Raw genomic sequence first — 24,978 nt, 5'->3', positions numbered from 1 at the left:
GCTAAGTAGATTTTTTTTATGTTAAAATTTTCTCAAAAAGACCAATGCACCCACAAGTTAGTGTCATTCTGATCGATGCGCCCCCTTGAGGATTAAGATATAAAATAAAGTTAGCGTAATTATATTGTAAATTTGATTTTAAGTTAGAGCCTAAATTAGATTTTCACCTAACTTATCAAAAAATCAATCGGACTCGACTTAACTTAGGCCTATCTGTGAGGTAGCTTACAAGTTAACAATGTTAGCTAGCCAAACTTAGCCTAGGCCTATACTATTAATTACAAACGCAAATGGCTGAGTTATGCGGTAAGAATAACTTAATGTAAGTTACTTTTTACTTTTGGGCCAAATGAGGAAAAATACAAACATTGCCTAATGTAGGTCCTAATAGGCTGTTTAGATATTATTTAAATTAAGTACCGGTACTTTGAATTAAATTTCTTTTGAATATTTACATTGGCCTCTTTATTTAGGCCTATAGAAGTTTAAGTTAAGTTAAGGCTATTTAAGACGACTGTACAAATATTGTATTATCTTTATTCATGTGAGGTAGGCCTAGCTTACTGTAGATCAATAAAGAATTGAAAAGGGATTATGGGTCTACCCTAATCGCCAACCATGATAGGTAGCCTAGCTAAAACTGTTACCCAAACCTATTATTTTCAGTTATTCTACAAGTAACTTAAATATTAAGCCTGATGCCCAAATTACGGGACAGCTAGAATTACATAATTGATTGGTAACAGACCCTAATTTTCAGGTCTTTATTTACCAACACGTCTGCTTTGTTTATTGATTGGTCGACCTTTTTACACTAAGCATACGTCATCCTGATGTTGCATCAGGCCTTCGCGATAATTATCGTATTCTCAGGGTTTAGGGGTTTTAGTCTTCGAACGTTTGAGATAGGCATGACAAATCTGTTATGTAATTTAAACGAGTAAACTTGTAAAGTGAATCGCGCGTCTGCCATTTAGGAATCTCGAGCAGGCCCAGTTAAATTTCAGAACTACGGCTGCGTACGCACCTGCGTGAAGAGAAGACCATTTTCAGCAGGAAATCATGTCTACGTTCCTTCTTACAGGCTACTAGGGCTAATACAACTACTTTGGGACACTAGGCTTGAACCAACATCACTGAGGATATCATAAGGTAAGCTTGACACTAGTTTGTATAAGTCCCTGATGTCATCCATGATTATCGATCGATAGCTCCCTTTAGTGCTAGGGAGTAAGTATTCTGTCTTTTTCGACGCCATGATTCTCGAGTCTGCGCACTAGCGTTTTAGCAGACGATGCTTTTATACGTGATAACCACTGTTTATTCATTACATGATCATTAGAAGCGGTAATTAAGTACTTAAATAATATTTATAGTAGTATTTACAGCGGATACAATACCTCAGTATGAATATTAGAGTCAGTTCTTCGGTGTTCTTTACTGTTCTCTTGATAAGTCACAAAAAAAGAAACGACTCATGATTGGTCAAAAACAGCGTTGTTCTGAGCTCTAGCGGATTTTTAAAGAAATACTAATCAGACCACACCTCACACCAATATCTTGTCTTCATTGGTTCAAGATAAAATATTAACCAATCAAATACTCTCTTACATCGGAAAGGATAGGAGGGAAAATTCAAACTCTTAACAAGGTAATCAGCAATCAGCACACATTATTCCATGATATCAATAAAATATAATCAGTATTATTTGTATTTTATCAACCTTTTTTTTTGCAATAAATCAAATTGTGTTTTTCAAACAACAAACTATATCAGCCGTTGAACAACAATCTAAAAAAAGTTCTTAAACAATTAATGGTTCAGCTTATAATTTAAATGACAGGGTTTATGGTAGGCCTACCACATTTAAAATGTTAATATGCTTACAATAAATAAAAAAAAAAATAAATAATTAGCCTACTTATAAAAAAAGTAAAAGTTTAAATAGGTACCTATAATTAGGAGGTAGGCCTAATAAGATTGTAATTAGGAGATAATTGTTTTTAGCTGTATTTTCTTTACTGTAAGGTTCATATCATACGAGCGCTATTGCCGCGGCCGCTGCAAAAATAAACAAAAATAGGCCGGTTTTTGTAGATGCCGTTGAGTTAGCGCCCGAAAAAGTTCATTCGGTTACGTAAGCTTTTTGCACATTTTCAAAGAGTATTATCAGAAGAATCCAGGAGGATGTGGCACCCTGTCCTGTGCTTTATTCATGTTCGTCGACAGAACAGTTTCATCTAATGTTTCAGGAACACAGGAAGTATGAAGAGATATTCTTTACTATAGAATGTCAGTTGATTCTTTTGAAGAACTCCTTAGTGCCGACTTCGGTTTTCCAGTTGGCTGCCAGTAGTCGGGTGGCAAATGCGTCCCGCTTAGGCCCGGTTCACACGAACGACATACCTAGCAGACTAGGCTTGGACTAGGTAAGCACGACTGGGTAGCGGACTACAGGATCACACCGGTTCACACGAGCGACATGTCTACGGACTAGGTGAAAATATCGATATCAAAACCACTCGGTTCCATCACTAGTGCACAATGAGAACAAAGGTAAGAATGCGAGCTGCAGCTCGACTACCCGATCGCTCGTGTGAACGCTCCCATAAGGCTACATGTACTGCTACCCAGTTCGACTGGGCGACTGGGTAGTTGCCACGACGGACTGGGAAGCGGGGCCCGACTAGGTTTTGGGACATCAAGCTTGAACACGACTAGCTAGTCGGCGTCCTAGGCTCGTGTGAACGGTTCCATTTGATCCTGTGGTCCGCTACCCAGTCGTGCTTACCTAGTGCTTACCTAGTCCAAGCCTAGTCTGCTAGGTTTGTCGTTCGTGTGAACCGGGCCTTACGCTAGTGCTCCGCATGACAAGGTCCCCGGTCACTAGCGCCGCGTCGCTAGCACGACCATCTGTATTGGCAGCTGAGTGTCCGGCTAACGGGTACTCGCCAACGTCATTAGCATCCGTATGTCTACCTCCAAAAGAACCCCTTTGCCGGGATGGAGCGGCATCAACGTGGCAGCAAAAGCGCTCCTACGATATTGGCCAATATCATAATGTTTCAGACGGATTATTGTAAAGAGGCAAAAAACTATTTTGAAAGTTTATCAAAATTATTAGCAGTAAGATAGCCAACAACTATTTTTTATGATAGATTAGGATATTTTGTAGCCTACCTGACAGAGGATAGCATTTCCTTCTGACCGTTAGACTAAAATATTCAAAATATCTCTTCTCTGACAAAATGCAACCAGCATAGACAAGAATAAATATATTTCTCTACATCTCATGTATTGTTACATTGTGGTTTTTTGTGGGAAATAATCTCATTATTCATTATTCATTATATAAATAAAAACAAAAAATAATTACTCCAAATATACGTTTGGCCAGTAGAGTAGGCAGGTTAGTTTCCTCTCATGTATTTCAAGTTACCAGAGGCAAGCAACCTGCTGCCAAGTGGCCTTTTGTAAACACGGCTTAAAAGATTATATTTTACATTTATTTTCATTACCATAGGCCTATTACCATCTGTTACTAAGTAAATTGCCAAGTGAAAATATCAAATTCTTTAATAACTTGTTTAAAAGTGAAACAGCTATGATTTTTTTTTATTGTCACCCCATCAGGATATTTTAGGCTGTTTTCATACATAAATTTAACGATTTTAATTTACCGACAGGACTAGGCAAACAGCTGACAATGAATGTTGTTTGCAATTCAGCACAGACAAGGGGATTCAACCTGAAGCACATTGCTAGATCTCAATCCTTTATTGAAGTAATGTCTCAAACTTGATACATTAAAGATTATTCAGTGTGGCAGATTGCGTGTAATAAATATATAAAGGCTACTTACAGTCTTAGCAATCCTGAGTTAATTGAGCACTAATTGAGCAGTCGGTCGTCAGTTTTTAGCGGTGCACGCGTTGTCTTGTGTTGCATTTATTTAACTTTGACGCAATGAAAATGAAGAAACCGCGTAAAAAATGTAAATATGTAGTTCAGTTTAGTGTATGATGATTGATGACTACGCACCCGACGATGGAGTTATCTCCGAAACGGCCGTAGTGCTCAATTAACTCAGGATTGCAGAGACTGTAAGTAGCCTTTATATCTATCTATACTATTATAAAAAAGAGGTGGTTGCTGTATGTGTGTATGTGTGTATGGGAAAAGTAAACTCGAAAAATACTGGTCGGATTGGGCTGAAATTTGGCATGATGATAGCTCACATTCCCGATTAACATATAGGCATATTCTTATTTCAAAAATCCTTTCGGGCTCCGCCCCAGTGGCTCTGGAGTTTCCCATGTTAACCTTATGAGAAATGGAATTATTGAATCTTAACAGCTGTTTCAATTAAACAAGTTGGTTCTGTTCTATGATGTTCAATAGCATTAAAGTTACAAGGATTACCAACAGGGTGCAGCACTATTATTTCTTTTACATTTATGACAACAGCTAATTTGCAACCAAAAGGTGAGTGAGCGTAGCGAACGAACTTCAACCTGGAGGCGAGTTAGCGTAGAAAACGAGCTAACCTGAAGGCAAGTGAGCGCAGCGAACGAGCTCCAACCTAAAGGTGAGTGAGCGTAGCGAACGAGCTCCAACCTAAAGGTGAGTGAGCGTAGCGAACAAACTTCAACCAGGACGTGATTGAGCCATGCGAACGAGATAATCTTGAAAATTAAGAACCTAAACGGGGCAAAGCCCGCGGGTTACAGCTAGTATTTTATATATTAAACCTTACTTTTGATAATAAGTACTGTTTGTAATGTATAGAAACACAAACGGGAAAGTAATATTCACTTTGAACCATCACTAAACATTGTTATATATTTTACATTTTTGTAACATCAACAAAATATCTTAAAAGTAGTTAGTGTATGTATCTTTGTACAACTATGTTCAATAGATCGTTCCTTTAAGAAAAAATGTAAAAAAATACTGTTTCCATATAAAAATCACATTTTTTAATTAAGTTTATTTGGAAATATTATAAAACGCTTTATTTGTATGAACAAAAATGTTAACCTTATAGTAACATTAAAATACAGCTGCAGTTTGCAAAGTTTTTGTATTAGTTTTGTTGAATTTTCACTTTATTTTGCCCACTAACTTGAGATGACTAATATTAATGAAATAAAAAATGGAATCCTTTTTTACGAAGAATTTAATGTAGGCTACATTTGAAAAGCAGATAGGCCTAAGTTTTTTTCTGTACATTTCAACTTTAAATTTTATACTCTACAACCTTTTTCTCCAGATTTAACCATTTAAAAGTCATTATATACATTCTCAAAAGAGTATTTCATGTACATTGTCAATGAGAGAAGTTGTGTTACTAATCAGAAAATTGTATCACTTGATAAATATTCATAAATTTATGTAATTTTTCAGTCGTCAAAAATACTAATAAAGGAATAATACTAAGTAGAATACAAATTGCATATCTACAAAATACATCCATATTTCTGAAACATATCAGTCATATAAGTTGTACATACAAAAAAATCTATTCTTCTTTCCTTTCAATCATGTCAAAAAATAACATTTAACATTGATAAAAAAGACAAATTAAAAAAATTGAACCATTTTTTTGTAGGTACATTACAATCAAAACGCTGCGTTGTCCTCATATAATATTTAACTGTTAAAAGTTGATTTCTTATACTCTATGTCGAATTCTCCCCTCCTCCATATCATCCTCCGAACTAGATTCAGCTGCATAGGAAGAGTCGTGTTTTCTCTTGTGTGGATGCCCTGTAAAATGTTAGAAATTAATTTTTTTAACGTTAAAATTAAAACGATAACTTTAAAAGCATTTGTCGATTCTTATTTTTTTTAAATAAGAACAAACTACTTACAATAATTTATTTTGTACAGCCGAAGCAAAAACTATTATTTTATGTTTGCAATGAGTTTTAGATTTTTGGATTTTCATTACATCCAACAATGCTTACTAAAAGCCTAATTAATACATTATTTGGTTTTGCCATATAGATAAAACATACGTGTTGGTTAGTTCATGGTTTCGCTAAAATGAGAAGCAAACTGTTAATGACTAGTTTGACATTTTGAACAGAAACAATTCCTACAACACTAAAATTGGCAAAAAGCTCACCTGTTGATTGTTTGTATTACTTTAAAAAAATCAAGAGTACTTTCCAAATATGTGTAATCTACTGTGTTTGATCAAATTGAATAGTCTTTTAATCCTTACTGACATTAATCCATACATTACATGGTGCGGTGTTTGAATATACAATATACTGCAGTGTTTTTAACCTCCCCAGCACCTCAGGCTTATAACATTTTATGATCCCGCACCCCAAACAGCTGTTTAATTATTTTCCTTCTGTTAAAAATGTTGTATAGGATTGGATTCATTTTGTCTTTTTATAACCTGTTTATTTGTTTTTTAGAAGGCTTTCAAACATCTACTGCCAATAGTTATGCAGTTGTGCGTTTGCTGAAATTTTTATAACAATTTTTCCATCCTCAACGTTTAGTGGTCATATGCCAAGCTAGGCAAAGCAGGACAGTGATTGTGATGATGTTAAAATCTTCAGTACCCATAGTCAATTGAGAGTACAAAAAGAACCACTTACTTTGGTAGCAGAATCGGCCGAACCAGCCCTGGTCGCAGACGCAAACGTTATCAGCTGTGCAGGTGCCGTGACCGCAAGCCTTGGGACATGAGGTGCCGGGTGCTATGTGCCGACCGATCTCACAGTGATCACCACGGAACCCCGGGGGACACCGGCACTTGTTGACCCCTCGGCATCTTCCCCCGTTGAGACAGGCGATGCTGCATTTAGCTGTAACATCGGTAGATTAGAATTAATTAAAAGTATTTGAAGTAGCCTGCTTTGAAAGGAAGTTATGGATGTTTGGTAAAACGCTGTGTTCATCACTAAGATGTTGTGTCTTAGCGTAAGTAATTTAAACTGAAAATGAATGTGTAAGTGTCAAACGGAGTGAGATAGCTATGGAGATCAGCTGTTAATTATCCGAAATTATCAAGCCTAACTATTAAGGATAGCCGGGTCCAGTTGTAAATTATAAAAAAAATACTGATTGTTGATGCTAGAGTCAAAAGTCACTACGGAGGATGATTTTGGTAAAAATTCAGGTGTTGGAAAGAATTAGAGATTTTTCATAGTGATTTAAAAATAGAGCACACACAAACAATTGTTTACAAATATTTTAAAATTATATTATTTGCACTCTTGCAGTAAATTGATTGAATAAGATGGATACAACAGGGTGTCTAGTTTATTTCCATTATAAAATTCAAGACTAATTCCAGACTTTTCAAGACTAATTCCAGATTTTTCAAGACTAGTTTCTTCAAAAACTAGTGGGTGTTGATACCAAAATGTATTGATTCTCGATTCTTGATACCGATACCAATTTTTATAGATTAACCAAATTTTCTAAATAATACTACACCAACCCCTGTCTTTGTCATAAAGTAGTATTATGATAATGTGGTGTTTTCAAGTAAAGAAATAATGCAGCAATAAAAAATTCTAACTAGCAAATTTGGTTTTTGTTATCATGAAATCTTTCGCGTACCGTACGTTTAGACATCATCATTGACTTCAGCGGTTACAGAAACGTGATCGTCGTCGTCCGCGAACAAAATCATTAACAATTCCCGCGGCTGTTTAGACATCACTGTCATCTCCCGCGGTCACGGAAACGTTATCGTCGACGTCCGCAATCACGGCAAAATCATGAACATTTCCCGCGGCCGTGGAGACATCATCGTTGTCTCCCGCGGTCACGGAAACGTCATCGTCATCTCCCGCGGTCACGGAAACGTCATCGTCGTCTCCCGCGGTCACGGAAACGTCATCGTCGTCTCCCGCGGTCACGGAAACGTCATCGTCGTCTCCTGCGGTCACGGAAACGCCATCGTCGTCTCCCGCGGTCACGGAAACGCCATCGTCATATCCCGCGATCGCGACAAGATCATGAACATTCCCCGCGGCCGAGCAGATATCATCGTCGTGTCCCGCGGTCACGGAACGCCATCGTCATCTCCCGCGGTCACGGAAACGTCATCGTCGTCGTCCGTGATCACGGAAACGTCATCGTCGTCGTCCACGATCGCGACAAAATCATGAACATTTCGCGCAGCCGAGCAGATATCATCGTCATCTCCCGCGATCGCGGCAAAATCATGAACATTTCCCGCGGCTGTTTAGACATCACCGTCATCTCCTACGGTCACAGAAACGTTATCGTCGTCGTCCGCGATCACGGAAACGTCATCGTCGTCGTCCGCGATCACGGAAACGTCATCGTCGTCGTCCGCGATCGCGACAAAATCATGAACATTTCGCGCAGCTGAGCAGATATCATCGTCGTCTCCCGCGGTCACGGAAACGTTATCGTCGTCTCCCGCGGTCACGGTAATGTCATCGTCGTCTACCGCTGTCACAGAAACGTCATCGTCGTCGTCCACTATCGCGGCAAAATCGTTAATATTTACCGAGGCCGTGTAGACATCATCATTGGCTTTCGCGGTTACGTAAACGCAAGACGACGATCGCGGCAAAATCATGAAAATTCCCGACTTTGAAATCAAATTTAAGACTAAATCCCGACTTTTCAAGACCATTTTGAAATTCAATACTAGAGTAAAAATTTAAAAACGTACGTTTTCAGGAAAAGCACTTTGCAAATTTGTTTCCCCTTTTTTCAAAACTTTTATTATTTTTTTTATTTCATTAACATTTGAAGTTTCATAAAATGTCCATGGTAACGCAATATCGTTGGTAGTTTTTTTTTTAAAGAGCATCTTTAGTGGAAAAACACAAAATCCTGTCACGACCATAACGGACGTTTAAATGAATATTAAAAATAGTTAATATTATTTTTATAACTATGTTTTCCTATAAACTAATTTACTTTTATGACCATTATACAATAAAAAGGTCACTGGGCTTTTGGTTTATTTGGTCTTTCTAGAAAAAAATAAAAAAAACTCAAAAAATAGAAAAAAAAGCCAATAAAATCTTTTTAAGTTTGTGTAACTCCGAAAAAACTTACCTGAGACCCGAAAAATCGTTATGTTTGTATAGAGGTGTGCTTCTTTTGTGTATAAAACATTGAAATATGACAATATTTTAATTTTTGAAATTTTTATGATAGAAATCATAAACGTGATGGTCAGGGACAAGCGGTACGGTCGTGAATTGTCTGGAATAATCTAAATCTTTCTAAACAATCCTTCAATTATACTGTTAGTTATAATAAAACTATGTGTTTCAATTGAACTAAACTGTTCAATTTACAATTATATTAAAGTTATTGTCACGACCAAACACACTATAATCCATAAGGCTGGATTGGTCGTGAAAAAACCCGCGATGGTCGTGAAACTTTGGTCGTGAAATTACGTGTTATTTGGCTCTGTTCTGGCGGTAGCCCTGCACCTCATGTTCGAGGATACAAAGTGGACTTCTAGGCTAATCTAGCAATTGAAATATCTTATAAACAAAAATTAACACCATGTCTACTTCATCGAATGACTACGTACGGTCATGGACACACCAAAATTACAAAAAACACAATCTTTCCTTTATTAATCTTGTAATTCCTCCTTTCAACTCGAAACGACCGGCACTACAATCCTGACGTACACCCCGAACTAGTCTCTAAAACCAACTGACTCCATCGACGCCAGGCTTGCCACTGTCGTGCTCCAAAGTTGAAAATTTTTCCCAAATGGTCGTGACGCCAAATCGAGGGACAGACTTATTTTGTCATGGTAGTCAGTTTGCAATGACAATAAAATTATAATATGCTCCTTTTTTGTAAGTTTAATAACCATTGATGACATAAAAATATGGCTTTATATATTTCGGCATGAATAATTAGTCTAAAAACAGCGTGAAAGTTGATAAATGTACCCTAGGGACACGTCATGGTCGTGAATTTCGAGACTTTAAAAATACGAAAAAAATACCTAGAACCTATTTAAAACCAAATAAATGTGTGTAACATGTTGCCCCCGTCCCAAAAAATATTAAAACACAGAATAATAAACTACAAATCCAGTATCTACGAAGTAAAAGGCCAGGGACATGAAAACGTACGTTTTTAAATTTTCACTCACTAATTCCCGACTTTCCCGATTTTCCCGACTACTAGACACCCTGATACAAGCAGGAAACATATTTTTAGTGAAATTAATTTGTACTAAATTAATTCAACAAAATTAAAGTGTATGAAGCCTCTTAATAATTTACCACACATTTTTTCATTCCAAAAGAAATAGGCCTGCCTAAGGCAAGATTACAAATTGTATATCGGATAGTGATGTAGTGCTTTGGTCGCACTCCCCTACACCCCTCTCAACATTAAAAAGGGATTGAAGATTAAAATTTAAATATAATTTAAGTTACTTACAGAACTCACAACGAAGACCGTAATATCCTTTTGGACAGTCACAGCTGTCTTTCTGCACACATTTCCCTCCGTTTTGACATTTCTCTGCACAAATACCTGGAAAAAAACAGAGTGGCGACTATAAACCATTATGTATACAGGTCAGAATGCAGCGAGCTTTACTACGAGTTGGAAGTTCGTCAGTGGTAGCTCGCCGGGGAGCTAAGCGAGCTACTAAGGAGCTTGAAACTATAATTAGGGTAGACCATGCTGGTGAGCTCGGAGCAGACAGGATCTATGCTGGGCAGATGGCAGTTCTTGGTAAGATTTGATTTAAAGATTTTAATAACAGAATACACACAATGTGGCGTATGAAATACCCATGCCTGATTTCAAATGCTTGGGAAGCTATTGAACTTGGGAAAAATTGATCAAATCTAATATAAAACTTTATTCAATCTCTTTATGTTGAAATGCGAAATGTATTTGAATACAAAATAATGATCTTGTTCTATGAAAGTTTTCTGTTACAAGTTTTCTCTTAAGTTGGTAATATTAGTGTAGTTATTTTTGTTGACTTGAGCGATTGTGATTCATGCATTTGTGAAACTTTGTATTGAAGTTTTATCCATTTTCAGGAAACACCTCTGTTGGGCCAAAGATCCAGGAGATGTGGGAGCAAGAAAAGTTCCACAAAGCGAAATTCGAAGAATTGATAAACAAATACAGGGTGCGACCGACGGCTTTGATTCCACTGTGGAATATCGCAGGATTTGCACTCGGAGCAGGTAAAATATCTTAACATTAGCGAGTGAAAATTTAAAAACGTACGTTTTCAGGAAAAGCACTTTGCAAATTTTTTTCCCCTTTTTTCAAAACTTTTATTTTTTTATTTTATTAACATTTGAAGTTTAATAAAATGTCCATGGTAACGCAATATCTTTGGTAGTTTTTTTTTTTTAAAGAGCATCTTTAGTGGAAAAACACAAAATCCTGTCACGACCATAACGGACGTTTAAATGAATATTAAAAATAGTTAATATTATTTTTATAACTATGTTTTGCTATAAACTAATTTACTTTTGTGAACATTATACAATAAAAAGGTCACTAAGCTTTTGGTATATTTGGTCTTTCTAGAAAAAAAGAAAAAAAAACTCAAAAAATTGAAAAAAAGCCAATAAAATCTTTTTAAGTTTGTATAACTCCGAAAAAACTTACCAGAGACCCGAAAAATCGTTATGTTTGTATAGAGGTGTGCTTCTTTTGTGTATACATTGAAATATGACGATATTTTCATTTTTGAATTTTTTATGATAGAAATCATAAACGTGATGGTCAGGGACAAGCGGTACGGTCGTGAATTGTCTGGAATAATCTAAATCTTTCTAAACAATCCTTCAATTATACTGTTAGATATAATAAAATTATGTGTTTCAATTGAACTAAACTGTTCAATTTACAATTATATTAAAGTTATTGTCACGACCAAACACACTATAATCCATAAGGCTGGATTGGTCGTGAAAAAAACCGCGATGGTCGTGAAACTTTGGTCGTGAAATTACGTGTTATTTGGCTCTGTTCTGGCGGTAGCCCTGCACCTCATGTTGAAGGATACAAAGTGGACTTCTAGGTTAATCTAGCAATTGAAATATCTTATAAACAAAAAATAACACCATGTCTACTTCATCGAATGACTACGTACGGTCATGGACACACCAAAATTACAAAAAACACAATCTTTCCTTTATTAATCTTGTAATTCCTCCTTTCAACTCGAAACGACCGGCACTACAATCCTGACGTACACCCCGAACTAGTCTCTAAAACCAACTGACTCCATCGACGCCTGGCTTGCCACTGTCGTGCTCCAAAGTTGAAAATTTTTCCCAAATGGTCGTGACGCCAAATCGAGGGACAGACTTATTTTGTCATGGTAGTCAGTTTGCAATGACAATAAAATTATAATATGCTCCTTTTTTGTAAGTTTAATAACCATTGATGACATAAAAATATGGCTTTATATATTTCGGCATGAATAATTAGTCTAAAAACAGCGTGAAAGTTGGAAAATGTACCCTAGGGACACGTCATGGTCGTGAATTTCGAGACTTTAAAAATACGAAAAAAATACCTAGAACCTATTTAAAACCAAATAAATGTGTGTAACATGTTGCCCCCGTCCCAAAAAATATTAAAACACATAATAATAAACTACAAATCCAGTATCTACGAAGTAAAAGGCCAGGGAGATGAAAACGTACGTTTTTAAATTTTCACTCTAGCATGTCTAAAAAAAATAAAAAATAAACCGTGTTCTCTATGTTCCTCTTTTTCCTGAGTTAAACCAGCGACTCTAACTTTATTATATGAATCACGAAGTGTTAGTTCATTGCTCTTTGTACATGGTAACTACATGTTTCAAGGCACCGCACTTCTCGGACCCAAAGCAGCCATGGCTTGTACAGTGGCTGTAGAGTCAGTGATCGTAGATCATTACAATGACCAGCTCAGAACTCTCATGGAAGATCCGAACACAGACAAAGAACTTCTAGAGACCATTCAGAAGTTCCGGGACGATGAGCTAGAGCACCACGATACAGGTAGCTTACATAATCACATCAATTAGTATTTATTCACAACTCAACATTATTTCACATATTCACTTTCATGGCTTTCACCCTCCCAGATATGCTCAAACAAAATTAAGGACATGTGATGAAATTTACGCCTCATACAGATATTATCATAGCAGTTTATAATTTTCATACATTCTGCTGATGTTTATTATTATCTATTATATTATTAAAGTGATACAATCAAATTTTATGTAAACGGTTAAGGCCATTTACCAAATAGAAATATAGGCATGTGGCATATCAAATTGAATCTTAGAGTGTGTAGATTTGTCGAAAAGTATTGATATGAATGAACTCCCAAAGGGCTCTGCCCCACAGGCTGATTTCCAAAGGGCTTTGCCTTACATGTTGTGTGTGTGAACGTGTTATTCGATTAATTTAGTGAACAACAGCTGACCAATGCAATTGCCAATATAGTTTGTTTGTTTACATTTTTGTTTACTTATTTTATTATTTACTTTTATGTTATTGAAAGAGGTGTGGTGAATGGACAGTGAAGCTATTTGTAGCTGTTTGATACAAGTGAGTGATTAAAGGTGTTCGAAACACGATGAATATGAGATTAACAAACCATGTATGTTGTTCGTTCCAAGAGGTTGTCACCGATCTTTAACAGGTCGCCATTTCATTGAAAAGTATTAAAGTAAAGTGTTAAAGTATTAAAGACGTCGTGAAAGAGAGCGGCGAGTTCATGTACAACTGTGCCCACCTCGGCCACCTTTAGGACGTAAGGTATGAAGGTTCCACTGTTTTAACATCCTTTCAGATGACAATTTCTCAAACTTGGGCCCTTTAAATGAAATATAAAGTCAAAGTTGATTAAATTAATTTAATAGTGGCTTCTGTACACCCGTGAATTTGCGGGTAGAATCTCTTGTCATAAATTAAGATGGGGATGTAACTGGGCACATTTAAACCAATAACAAAGCCATTTCGTTGTAGCCCAGTAAATGAAAATGAAATAAGTAAAATAATTTTATCTTTTAAAAATAAACTATCTTGTGGTCATGACAAGGTTCCACTAAAATTAATTAAATATGTCAGAAAATCTATTTTAAAACCTATTGTACACATAATTAACTGCTCTTTAATAACTGGGGTTTTTCCTGACAGTTTAAAAATTGCTAAAGTGATTCCAATTTTCAAGACAGGGGAAAAAACTGAGGTAAAAAATTATCGACCTGTGTCCTTGTTGACTTCCATATCTAAAATATATGAAAGAGTAATGTACAACCGTGTTGTGGATCATTTAGTAAATAATGATTTCTTTGATGATGAGCAACATGGTTTTCGAAAAGGCAAGTCCATAACTACTGCTTTAATGGATTTTACAGACACTATAATTGACGCAGTTGATAAAGGAAACAAAGTAGTTGGTATTTTTATGGACCTTACAAAAGCTTTCGACAGTATATCACACAAAATACTTTTAAATAAATTGCAAAATCTGGGTATAACAAATCGTTATATAGATTGGTTTGAATCATATCTCTCTAATAGAAGACAGTATGTTGAGATTGTGTCTGAAACAACTGGTAAAATCTTAAAACATAACTCAAAAATGATAAACATCAAACATGGAGTTCCACAAGGCTCTATTCTTGGGCCTTTGTTATTCTTGTGCTATGTGCAAGAAATGCCCTCTATATTAAAAAGCTTTAATGGTAGCAATAGCAAGTTAGTTCTGTATGCTGACGATTCAAATTTAATAACATCATCTAAATCTTATAATGATCTTGAAATTGTGTGTAATGAACAATTAAAATGTTTTCAATCCTATTTCTCAGAAAACAGTTTATTTTTAAATCATGGAAAAACAAATAAAATGTTCTTCTCAACAGTGCAAAATAAAGACAATCCGGAATTGTCCATATCAATAGAGCAAAGTCAAGTAGAGACAATAAAATTCACAAAATTCTTAGGTTTAATTGTGGATAACCATTTGAATTGGGGTCTTCATGTTCTTCATTTAGTAAAAAAGATTTCTTCAGGATTATACGCCTTAAAAAGAATGTCATTTTTATGTAATCTAGAAACACTAAAATGTATTTATTTTGCTCATATACACTCACATCTGTCATATGGTCTAGCAATCTATGGGGGCACTAGTGCACAAAACCTAGATAAAATACTTAAACTTCAAAAAAAGGCTTTGCGAATAATGTTAAACCTGGAACCTAAAACATCTGTAAGAAACCACTTTTCACAATTAGATATACTAACTGTCTATGACCAGTATATTTTAGAATGCATTATCTCTGCCAAAAATAACATTCATAAGTATGTGTTTCGCAAAGATATACACGTATATAACACAAGAAACAGAGATCAAATAGATATACCCCGGCATAACCTCACTTTTTTCTCAAAGAAAGCAACACAAATCGGATGTAAATTTCTTAATAAACTACCATCAAATCTGAAAACTAATATACACACAAAGGGATTTAGGAAATTAGTAAGAAAATATCTCCAAGATAAAACTTGTTATTCTATAGAAGACTTCTTTTTATAGCTCTATTAATCCATCCTATAATCAAGCTTATTTGCTACCAGCAAACTAGAGCTGGTTGTAGGTATATATTTACAAAAACGATTTCAATGATAAAGAAGAAAAAAATACAAATTGCAAGATCTAGTGACTGGTGAGCGAATTTAATAAATTTGTCTTTAGCCTTTTGTTATGTAGGACTAACTAACCAAAAGAGTAAAAAATGTTTTAACTACCTACATTCATAAATACACAGCATTAATAAAGGATTGTATTGCATAGATTTAGCAATGTATGTAAATAAAATAATGTTAAAATAAGAAACATAATGTACTTGTTAGTTCTTATTTCTGTGACTCTATTCATGTATGTATGTACAGTTTGAATAAAGATGATTTGATTTGATTTGAACCCAAATATGAGCGAAGGATGAGTGTAGAATGTGGTGAGATGATCTGTAGCTTTATTATACTAAGGCTGTTTCTTTGGTGATGATAATTTAGCCTAAAGATCAAGAACATTTATTCGAAGCGTTAAAAGCTACTGACTTTTCACCAGCTGTACTAGCCAATCTTGTGTGTGATTACTAGCTGTGTGTATCTTAGAAAGCGTAGTGATAGATTATCTGTACATTATTGTGCGTCTGTAACGTTTACTATTTTCAGTTATTGTTTCCCGGTCGGTGTCACCTTGTTTGTGTTCTAATATCGTCACGTTCTAGACTTCCCGATCTCGACTGAAGACTTAATTGAAACATCATTTCATAGCAAAGATGGAAGTCCAATCCTGGAAACCTTTTTAAACAACACGTGTCTTTGGTATATAGTTTGAGTGTTTAATTTTACTTTGTTGGTTTATAATATCTATCTAATAATCTCCTCTTGATCATCAGGGCTTGAACATGGAGCAGAACAAGCACCTTTCTACAAGCTTCTTAGCGACACCATCAAACTGGGCTGTAAGACGGCCATTTCTATTTCTAAAGTTATATAAAACTACAAAAGTATTAGCATGTTAAACTTCTTACTTATGCCATTTGTATCGTTTAAATTTTGTAAATAAAAGCACTTATTTTCTCACTTTAAGTTATTTATTTCATTATTACCTAAGGATTAAACACAGCTCATCATACATAGGTTTAGTTTTAATACTTATAAGAGTTCTTGGGTAACTCGTATTTTTTGTTATAAAATACAGTCACAAATACATTTAGTATTAAAAATATAAACTTTTTCAAATCTTGTATTCCAACCAGAACATGAAGATTAGGGGCATACCCACGAATACTAGAAAAATACCGGTATGGATCATAAACATAAACAAATGGCGTTTTTGGCCCGAAATTAAACAAAACCCCTATACTAACAGCATTAATTAACATATGGGTTTGTTTACTTTCAGGCCAAAAACGTAATTTGTTTATGATTATGATCCATACCGGTTCCAGTCTTTTCTAGTATTTGTGAACTGAACGTACATTAAGCAATCGGTCTATTGTACAAGTCCAGTAAAAAATGTACGACTCTTAGACAAAGAGAGCTGTCTTTCTAGATAAATTTGTTTATCGATTCTGAAAAGTTTTCAGATCTTCACATAACATTAATTAACTAGGTTTATTTTTTGTGATGTTTTGCACAATGATGTACCAAGGTTCAAATTAAGAAAATATTATCTTATCTTACCTCCCTCGCAGTGGCGTCCCTGATATCCTTCTGGACAACTGCAAACTCCTGGAGCCGTGCAGTTGCCGTTGTTCATACATTGAGGATAGCACAACGCTGCCTTGCAATAAGGACCTACATAACCTGAAAAAAGTTGTACTGTTACTTCTTGTTTTAAATATATTTTGAGCACCAATATTTACACTAAGAAAGATTAAGGAGGGAATTCCCCATTCAAATTTATGTTTCAAGTGTTATAAGACGTTTCTTTTATTTACTTTCCGTAAGGCGGTTTGTGGGGACGTTCCCACAACACTTTTTACCGCTTAATGTTTATTGGCAGCTGATTAATGTTTTGACAACTCTCAGCTGTTGAGCTATGTTTTAATGGTGCAATCATGAGGTGGAGGGGAAAGATTTCTTCCTCTAAAACCACCTAAATTTTGAGAACTGAGCATAAGTTTTTTTTTCTTCATAAAATCATTGAACAGTTGCTGTAGTTTAAAATAACTTGTCCATTCAGTATGACTTGGGTAAACAGATGGTGTATAAGAAAAAGAAAGAGAACTTTATCTTACAGCACCACCCTGTTGATGGCTTAATAGATCAAAATTTCTTTTATTGAGAAACTAGCAGCAACTTTAAATTTAGGATGGATGCTAACTTTTAGATGGTGAACCAATAGTTAAACTTTGATTCACATTGTTAACCAACCAAATATATTACTGTAACTTCTATATTTCACGAATAGTAGATTTACCTTCTTGACACTGACAAATCTTATCCTTGTTGCACCATCCTCCATTGGCACACTTCTTGTCACATTCTGGGTCCGGACCTGACGACATTGATGTATTTTAGTCACTCATCCATTGGTATTGTAGTTAAATCCCTTCACAAAATTTAGACAGTTTAAGGGGAAGGTTTCCAGGGTTTCCCCACCACGTTCTTTAGCTTAATCTATTATCAACTGATCAGCTGTCGGCTGTTGTTTCAAAGTTAGGGTTAGGTGGACGGAATCGCTTCCCCTCAAACCGACTAAATTTTGTGAACGGACAATAGTTACCAACCATGTAAATAAGAATGTCTAGATGACCTTTGTAAATTCATTAAAATATAATAAATAACTAAACAATTTGCTGAGAAAAAAATCATGTTGTCAACAAACCAAATCTAGCTCTTTGATCCAAGATAGTGCTTCTTCAAACGGATGTAAAGTGAAGCCCCTCTAGGAACGAAAGGAATTCTTTTATGGTTAACTCATTAAATACTTGCAGATTTGTATTAAAGTAGTTAGCTCATGCAGATACATCTTCGAAATCAAGCAAAAATATAAACTATTACTACCACAATAAAGGTATTAATTTTGTTAATCCATAATAACCCAACTACCCTCTCTATAAAAATGGAGATCCAAAAAATATAACAAATTATCGATCATTATCTTTACTGTCATCATCTTCTAAATTATATGAAAAAGTTGTTTATAACCAATTAGTAACTTATCTAGAAGAAAACCATTTGCATGATGATGAACAACATGGATTCAGACCAGGTAGATCTGTTATAACTGCAGCAGTAGATTTTATCGATTCAATAATAAACTCAGTGGATAAAGGGGATAAAACAGTGGGCATATTTTTGGACCTGACTAAGGCCTTTGACAGTGTCTCACACCAGCTTCTTTTGGGGAAGATCCGAGATTTGGGTGCCGACAGCAGGTCATTGAAGTGGTTTCGATCCTATTTAACTCAGAGATCTCAGTATGTTGAAATGAAGCAATTAAAAAATAACGTTTTTTCAACCTCCTGCTCAAAGTTATCTATTATTCAACATGGGGTCCCACAGGGTTCGATTTTAGGACCTGTTTTATTTCTTTGTTACATCAAAGGAATGCCGGGGTCATTTCAAAACAATATATTTAATAAAATAAGTTTGTATGCAGACGATGCAAGTTTAAAAGCAAACAGTACATCTGTTTCTGGTTTGGAATGTAACTCTTTGAATTGCCTAAAATCAATAGATGCTTTCTTAAACTATCATCAATTACTTTTAAATTCCAGTAAAACCAACTTTATGGTATTTTCAACAGGTAAACAAAAAAATCCAATTGATCCAGTGATTAATTTTAAAAATTCTAATCTTAATCAAGTTACTACAACTAAATTTTTGGGCTTAGTAGTTGATGAAAATCTTTCATGGAACTCCCATGTTGACCATGTTGTCAGCAAAATCACATCTGGAATTTATGCAATTTATAGAATGTCTAAATTTTGTTCAACAGATATTTTGAAAAAGCTTTATTTTGCTTTCATTGAATCCGCAATATCATTTGGCATAAGTGTTTATGGTGGAACATCAAAGAAAAATTTGGACAGAATTTTAATTTTGCAGAAAAGAGCAATAAGACTAATGTTGAATTTAAACTGGGATGTTTCCGTACGTGATCATTTCTTAGCCATGGGTATAATGACTGTGTACGGCATTTATATTTTCCATACCGTTCTTTTAACAAAAAATCTTTTGTCTGAAAGTATGTTACCTAAACTAGGGGATAATCACGAATATGGCACCCGACATAGAAACAAAATTGCTGTTGGTGCCCATAGATTGGAATTTTATAACAAAAAACCGTCATGTGCTGGAAGAAAATTTTTGGAAGGGCTTCCAGAGGGGTTGAGGAAAATTGATGATAGTAAAAAATTTAAATCCCAGCTTAAAATATACTTAACACAAAAAGTACTGTATAATTTTGATGAACTGTACAGCTGATATTATGTTGTAAGTTTAAGTAGTTTTAAGAATTTTGACGCCATTCAATGTACATACTTGTAAGATTTATGAATAAAGTTATTTTCAATTCAATTCAATTCAATACCTCGTTCAGCACATTCTTTTCTAAGTCGAAGCCGTAACGGAGTTCCTGGTAAAGGTTTGCCTTTTCTGCTCTCAATCAACAACCCAATTCCAAAAGCTGCAATTCCGGAACTGTTTCCATTGCATGGTAGAAGAACACTGAAAACTAAAGAGGACGTTATAGATTGGTTAGTGCAAACCCAATAGTTAGCAATGCATTGTTCTATATGAAACGTTAATGGGATATTTAATACAAAGATCTTTTACTTCGCCGCAAATTAGTGTTTAGTTAATAAAATGCAGCTAAATGTAATCAAAACCAAATCAGGGGGACCAAAAACAGTTATTTCCACCTAAAACTCTCTCGAAAATGTTGACAAAAACAATACTTTCCCCATAACTAGTATAGGCGGGGGAAAGTAAAAAGGTATTGTTCAAAGGTTTCTGAATTTCCACAAATCAGGTGCAGACAGGGTTAACATTTTAGTTAAACTTATGAGTATTGAAATATATTATTGTGATAGCTTTATATAAAAGGCTGAGTACAAATTTTGGCAGATAGTTGTTATATTTGTTGCACAAAAATTACCTTTAGGTCTGCGAGGCACTCTTCCCTTGGTTTTAATAGATATGACAGGAGGTTCCAGAATATCTTCATTGAATGATTGCAGTCGGTCGAAGTTGTAGTAGTATTTCTTTGTCCCAGATTTCCAAGTAAAGTTGACATAGCCAACCTTTTGAAAAACATTAATGATAAATTATAATATTTTAATCTCAGTTTAAGTTGAACTTTAAATAAGCTCATACGTTGGCAATCCTGCTTTTTTTGCTACATTAGTCTATACTGATCAGCATATGCATCGTTGCATATTGCTGTCTGCAGGTTTTAGTGTTACGTTTTAGAAATTTTGTGACTGAGACTTAACGTGTGAATTTGTGTTTTGGCAAGCTCAAAGATTAGGTATTGTATAAAAATCCTTATAAAGTGTGTCATTCATTTTATGGAAAGAAAGGTATACAATGTTTATGTTTCCATAGGTGAGATTACAGATTACAGTACCTAAATCAAGTGCAGACTTATAAAACATAATTATAGATGAATAATTATGTGCGTTAACTACTGTAATAAACCTTTAAAAAAAAATTGGGATACGTTTTAGGGAAAACCATATCTAGATTCTATTAAAAAATTAACAATAACACTAAACCATGTAGAGAACATCCAACAATGCTTATCTGCTGAAAGATAATTAAGTAAGGTATAATATAAGATTGTTTTGTCCCTAAACAGTAACTCTATTTATTTGTAATGTGTTGCATTTAAAAAAAAAAAAAAAAAAAAAACTGTGTAGGCTATTGCAACTGTGACTACCGGGTACTAAAAATTGTAAACTAGAATAACTATAGACAAGAGGTTGTCTTCGGCTTTAATGTTCCCCACTTCTATGAGTTTTAAGCTAATAGTTAGGTACATACAAAATTTGTTGCAACTATTTTGTGAAAAAAAAATTTGGTTAAGACTAGCAATGTTAACTGAGGTTGATTGGCATTTGAGCATCTTAGCTACATCACATCTTAATACTGCCCAAATTTGGCCGGACTACAAGTCAATTAACAAGCCTTTCCTTATTATTTATATTTAAAATATTCAACTTAGTTATTGACTATAAGTTTTGTGTTAAAATAAAATTAAGTGTTACAAAATTGATTAAATTTTTCACAAAATTGCGTCATCACTTATAACCTCATTCAATTACAGGATTTTCCTAAATTATAGAATAATTTTTGAAAAAGATTTAAAAGTGAAAACTATAAGTTAGGGTTTTAGAAATGTAAATAAATCAAACATTATTAAATCACAGTGGTTAAATTATTTTATTTTATGGTTTTTTTGTTAACAAAACTTATTTTATTTTGTCTAGAAACTTACCTCTGATGGTATGATTGGTAAGTATTTTTCAAAGTTCGGGTCCAAAATATATGGCAATACATTTCCATCCACGATAGCATATATTTCCATTGCAAATCCTGAAATCAAAGTGCAATATATTAATTAAGTAAACAAGTTTTCTATAATTAGGTTTAGCTTTGAATCAAAGCAGTTAATTTATTCATAGTAAATCAATACACACACAAACACAGAAACATGTTTTCATTGTAACATTACTAACATTTTACTTTTTAATGTCCGGTAAAGTATAGGGTTTTTTCACATGGGTTAATAGATAGAGGCTTATTCATTTATTGACAAAAATATTGAATAAATTAGTGTATAAACATTCTTTTTACCAGGACTAATAAAATTTTACAAAATATTAATTTTTTTGTTTATAAATGAGTATACTAAAACCTCACACTATAAATAAATTTACAGATCAAAACAAATATTTTTTTTAATTTTTGTATTGAAAACTTAAAATGTAACAAATCCAAAAACATTTTTTTTAATTTTCATGTTACCTATTAATTTAGTTTTTGTCAAAGTAATTTTTTATATTGCTGGGATAAAACTTACATTATAATCCACAGAACAATGGTTTAAAATTAACAATAACATTGTAGGTGTTGAGGGGACCCGAGCACAATTTGTGCATCTTAGTATAGAGCTCAAAACTTAATTAGCTAGACAAAGCATAATGCAATTTAACCTGTTACCTTTTAAAGATTTTGTGTTTGTTTAAGACAGGTTTTTTCAAGTTAACACGGTTAACAATAAAATTAGCCTAGGCTATCTATATCTGTATATTAATAGGCAAGCATGTTTCCTTAAAACCTTTTTACTTAGCTCGAGTGCATCACAGGGAAAATCTACGCACACTGTTAAAAAGATATTTTCCTGCAGATGTGCAGAATCCCTTTATAAATTAAAATAGGTTAAAAAATAAGCACAAACAAATGAATTTGAAATTTTAAAAACAAATTAACATGGGCCTCATAGGTTGTCATGCTGGTGACGAAATAACAACGAAATATTAAGAGAAAATCAAAACAAGTTGAAGGAATTCCATTGACATGTTTTTTTACGTGGGATGAAAATATAAGATATTTTTTGGTCGAGATTTCAACCACTCATGGACGGCCTCTAGTTAAAATCAATTTCCATTAACTTCATCTCTTCCTTACCATGACTGTGATTGAGCATTAAACTGAGGGATCAACTGTTATAAAATTAAAATTCACATTAAAATATTTTTAATGAAAGAGGGATAGCATCGCCGATTCTTTAAAAGTGAACTCTAGAAATAAATTAAACGTAAGAGGGGTGTGAAGCCCTAAAGGAAATTAACTTAGTTACAATTTGTCACTCCGGTAGATCATAAGCTTTAAAAGGGCACCTAAACCGTAAAAATTGGTTTAGTGGGACAGCTGTAAAGGGGATACAGAGAAAACCTCACAGAATTAAATTTACAGATAGGCCTAATTATTCCATAACTTAACACCAAAATTTTTTTCAGTAGATTTATTTGTTGTTTTTCAAACTGATGTAGGCTATTTAAAAGGTGAAAATAATACCTATGGCTTTTTATAACGAGTTTTTATTATATATAAAATGAATGAAAATTAGCACATTTAAAAGAAAGTTGGCTTGTTTTAAACATAAGCTTTGACGTAAAACAGTTTCAAAGTTTATAAATTTGATATAAAAAATCGTACAATAAAACTAATCTCATAGGCTATAGCCTACAATAAATGTAGTAAATAAGTGACGTTTTAAATAGTAATATGTAGCCTAAATATATCATATATAAAATATTATTTTTTTATAAACTATTGTCTACAATTTTTGTCATAGCTATCAGCTATCAGCTATTGTCTACAAGAACAGCATTATTGAAAACTGTGCTTATCTAAACTTTAGCTAGTTTAAATATGCTCAATGATATTATCACGATTTGAGAAATTATCAAAACAAAACCCCAACCAAGGCTAATATTGCATCTGAAGCCATGTTTACAGATAAAAATGTGATGAAAATGAATCATCAGTTGATAAAATATCGATTGCATATTTCCTGATGATAGCCCAGTTTGTCATGTCTCATAAATACTTAATCGAGTTAAAACTCAAAACTAAATAAAAATGTAAAGATAAACATGTATAAATATTTTTTCATGTTGGCTAATTCAAGCGTTCCATCCAACTCTTGTTTACTTGGTAAACCAACGAGATGAAGAACTTCGGAAATGGAAAATACATTGTCAATTTCGATTACATTCATCACTCGACGTTAACAACCATTTAAGTTAAAACATTATAAAATGATGTTGACAAAAATCTGCATTATATGCCTACTACTCCTTATTCCCTCAAAACATGATTAGCCGGTCATTATTTGTTTATTTGGACTAACTTCAAACTTCAAAGGAATAGTTAGTTACCATCACAAATTCATTCCATACTTGGTAAGCATTAAAAAACAAATTACAAATAAATATTAATTTATTTACAATTCACAGCACACCATGAAAACCACATAGAATACCAATAAATACAACACTATAAATACTAAGAATAACGTCTTTCCAATCCGACATGCCACGATTACCCACTTAATGATGCCCATTGCCCATAACTCTTTGGAAAACTCAAAGACGTCAAAAACATGGAACATAACTCGTCCATGTAAACAATAATCATCCTGTTACACCTTCACAGCTGTTCAACAATGCATACAGCTGGTCCATTGTTGCCAACTTACCGCTGAACATCTTCACCTGCTGTTCGTCAATCCAGAGGGAAAGATCTCCCCCGTTCCCGTGGTTATTCCTGGAAGAGAGAGACATAGTCCAGGCGACACTGGCGATCAACAGAAAGTACACACGACAACACATAGCTACTTGAATTAACTGAAGTGAACTGAGCTGTGAGAACTGAACTGACTAGACTACTGACTGACTCGTCCACTATACTCTCATC

The 24,978-nt window shown here is 34.3% G+C and overlaps 3 protein-coding genes across 10 annotated transcripts in view; 1 reads left to right on the top strand and 2 right to left on the bottom strand.

The window, feature by feature from the left end:
• LOC128997685 (DNA-binding protein Ewg-like) overlaps window positions 1–1,507 on the bottom strand; it is a 22,495-nt gene extending 20,988 nt beyond the window's left edge. For 7 of the 8 annotated variants that reach the window (XM_054423337.1, XM_054423344.1, XM_054423340.1 and 4 more), the window contains exon 1: window positions 1,028–1,262. The gene's annotated coding sequence lies outside the window, so the exon portion shown is untranslated. Of the gene's footprint in view, window positions 1–1,027; window positions 1,263–1,400 lie in introns of those variants that run through there. The other variant, XM_054423338.1, reaches the window with a different exon arrangement.
• Window positions 844–16,629, top strand: LOC128997688 (5-demethoxyubiquinone hydroxylase, mitochondrial). The gene is made up of 5 exons (XM_054423347.1): window positions 844–1,152; window positions 10,573–10,732; window positions 11,050–11,199; window positions 12,841–13,017; window positions 16,437–16,629. Exons 2-5 carry the CDS (start codon window positions 10,579–10,581, stop codon window positions 16,535–16,537), a joined length of 582 nt encoding a protein of 193 aa, XP_054279322.1. The 5' UTR covers window positions 844–1,152; window positions 10,573–10,578; the 3' UTR covers window positions 16,538–16,629.
• Window positions 5,413–24,978, bottom strand: LOC128997687 (protein shifted-like). Its single transcript, XM_054423346.1, has 9 exons — window positions 24,761–24,978; window positions 21,992–22,089; window positions 20,651–20,795; window positions 20,084–20,227; window positions 17,966–18,043; window positions 17,227–17,349; window positions 10,433–10,528; window positions 6,619–6,828; window positions 5,413–5,770 (listed from the first exon to the last, which is right to left on the bottom strand). The coding sequence occupies exons 1-9, from the start codon at window positions 24,891–24,893 to the stop codon at window positions 5,676–5,678; spliced, it is 1,122 nt and encodes a 373-aa protein (XP_054279321.1). The 5' UTR covers window positions 24,894–24,978; the 3' UTR covers window positions 5,413–5,675.

Source organism: Macrosteles quadrilineatus, unplaced genomic scaffold, assembly GCF_028750875.1.
Source record: "Macrosteles quadrilineatus isolate MER2022 unplaced genomic scaffold, UCM_ALF_1.0 Scaffold_6__1_contigs__length_79288215, whole genome shotgun sequence".
Lineage (NCBI taxonomy): Eukaryota > Metazoa > Arthropoda > Insecta > Hemiptera > Cicadellidae > Macrosteles > Macrosteles quadrilineatus.
Note: the sequence above shows the minus strand (reverse complement) of the source record. Positions and strands in the feature narration are given on the sequence as shown.

What these genes read in the sequence shown, in the direction of transcription:
- LOC128997688 (XM_054423347.1), top strand. Translation starts at nt 10,579, where the DNA reads ATGCAGCGAGCTTTACTACGAGTTGGAAGTTCGTCAGTGGTAGCTCGC. An exon ending in TGGGCAGATGGCAGTTCTTG is followed by an intron (nt 10,733 to 11,049) that starts GTAAGATTTGAT and finishes ATCCATTTTCAG; the next exon opens with GAAACACCTCTGTTGGGCCA. An exon ending in AGGATTTGCACTCGGAGCAG is followed by an intron (nt 11,200 to 12,840) that starts GTAAAATATCTT and finishes ACATGTTTCAAG; the next exon opens with GCACCGCACTTCTCGGACCC.
- LOC128997687 (XM_054423346.1), bottom strand. Translation starts at nt 24,893, where the DNA reads ATGTGTTGTCGTGTGTACTTTCTGTTGATCGCCAGTGTCGCCTGGACT. An exon ending in GATTTGTCAGTGTCAAGAAG is followed by an intron (nt 17,350 to 17,965) that starts GTAAATCTACTA and finishes AACTTTTTTCAG; the next exon opens with GTTATGTAGGTCCTTATTGC. An exon ending in CGGCCGATTCTGCTACCAAA is followed by an intron (nt 5,771 to 6,618) that starts GTAAGTGGTTCT and finishes AACATTTTACAG; the next exon opens with GGCATCCACACAAGAGAAAA.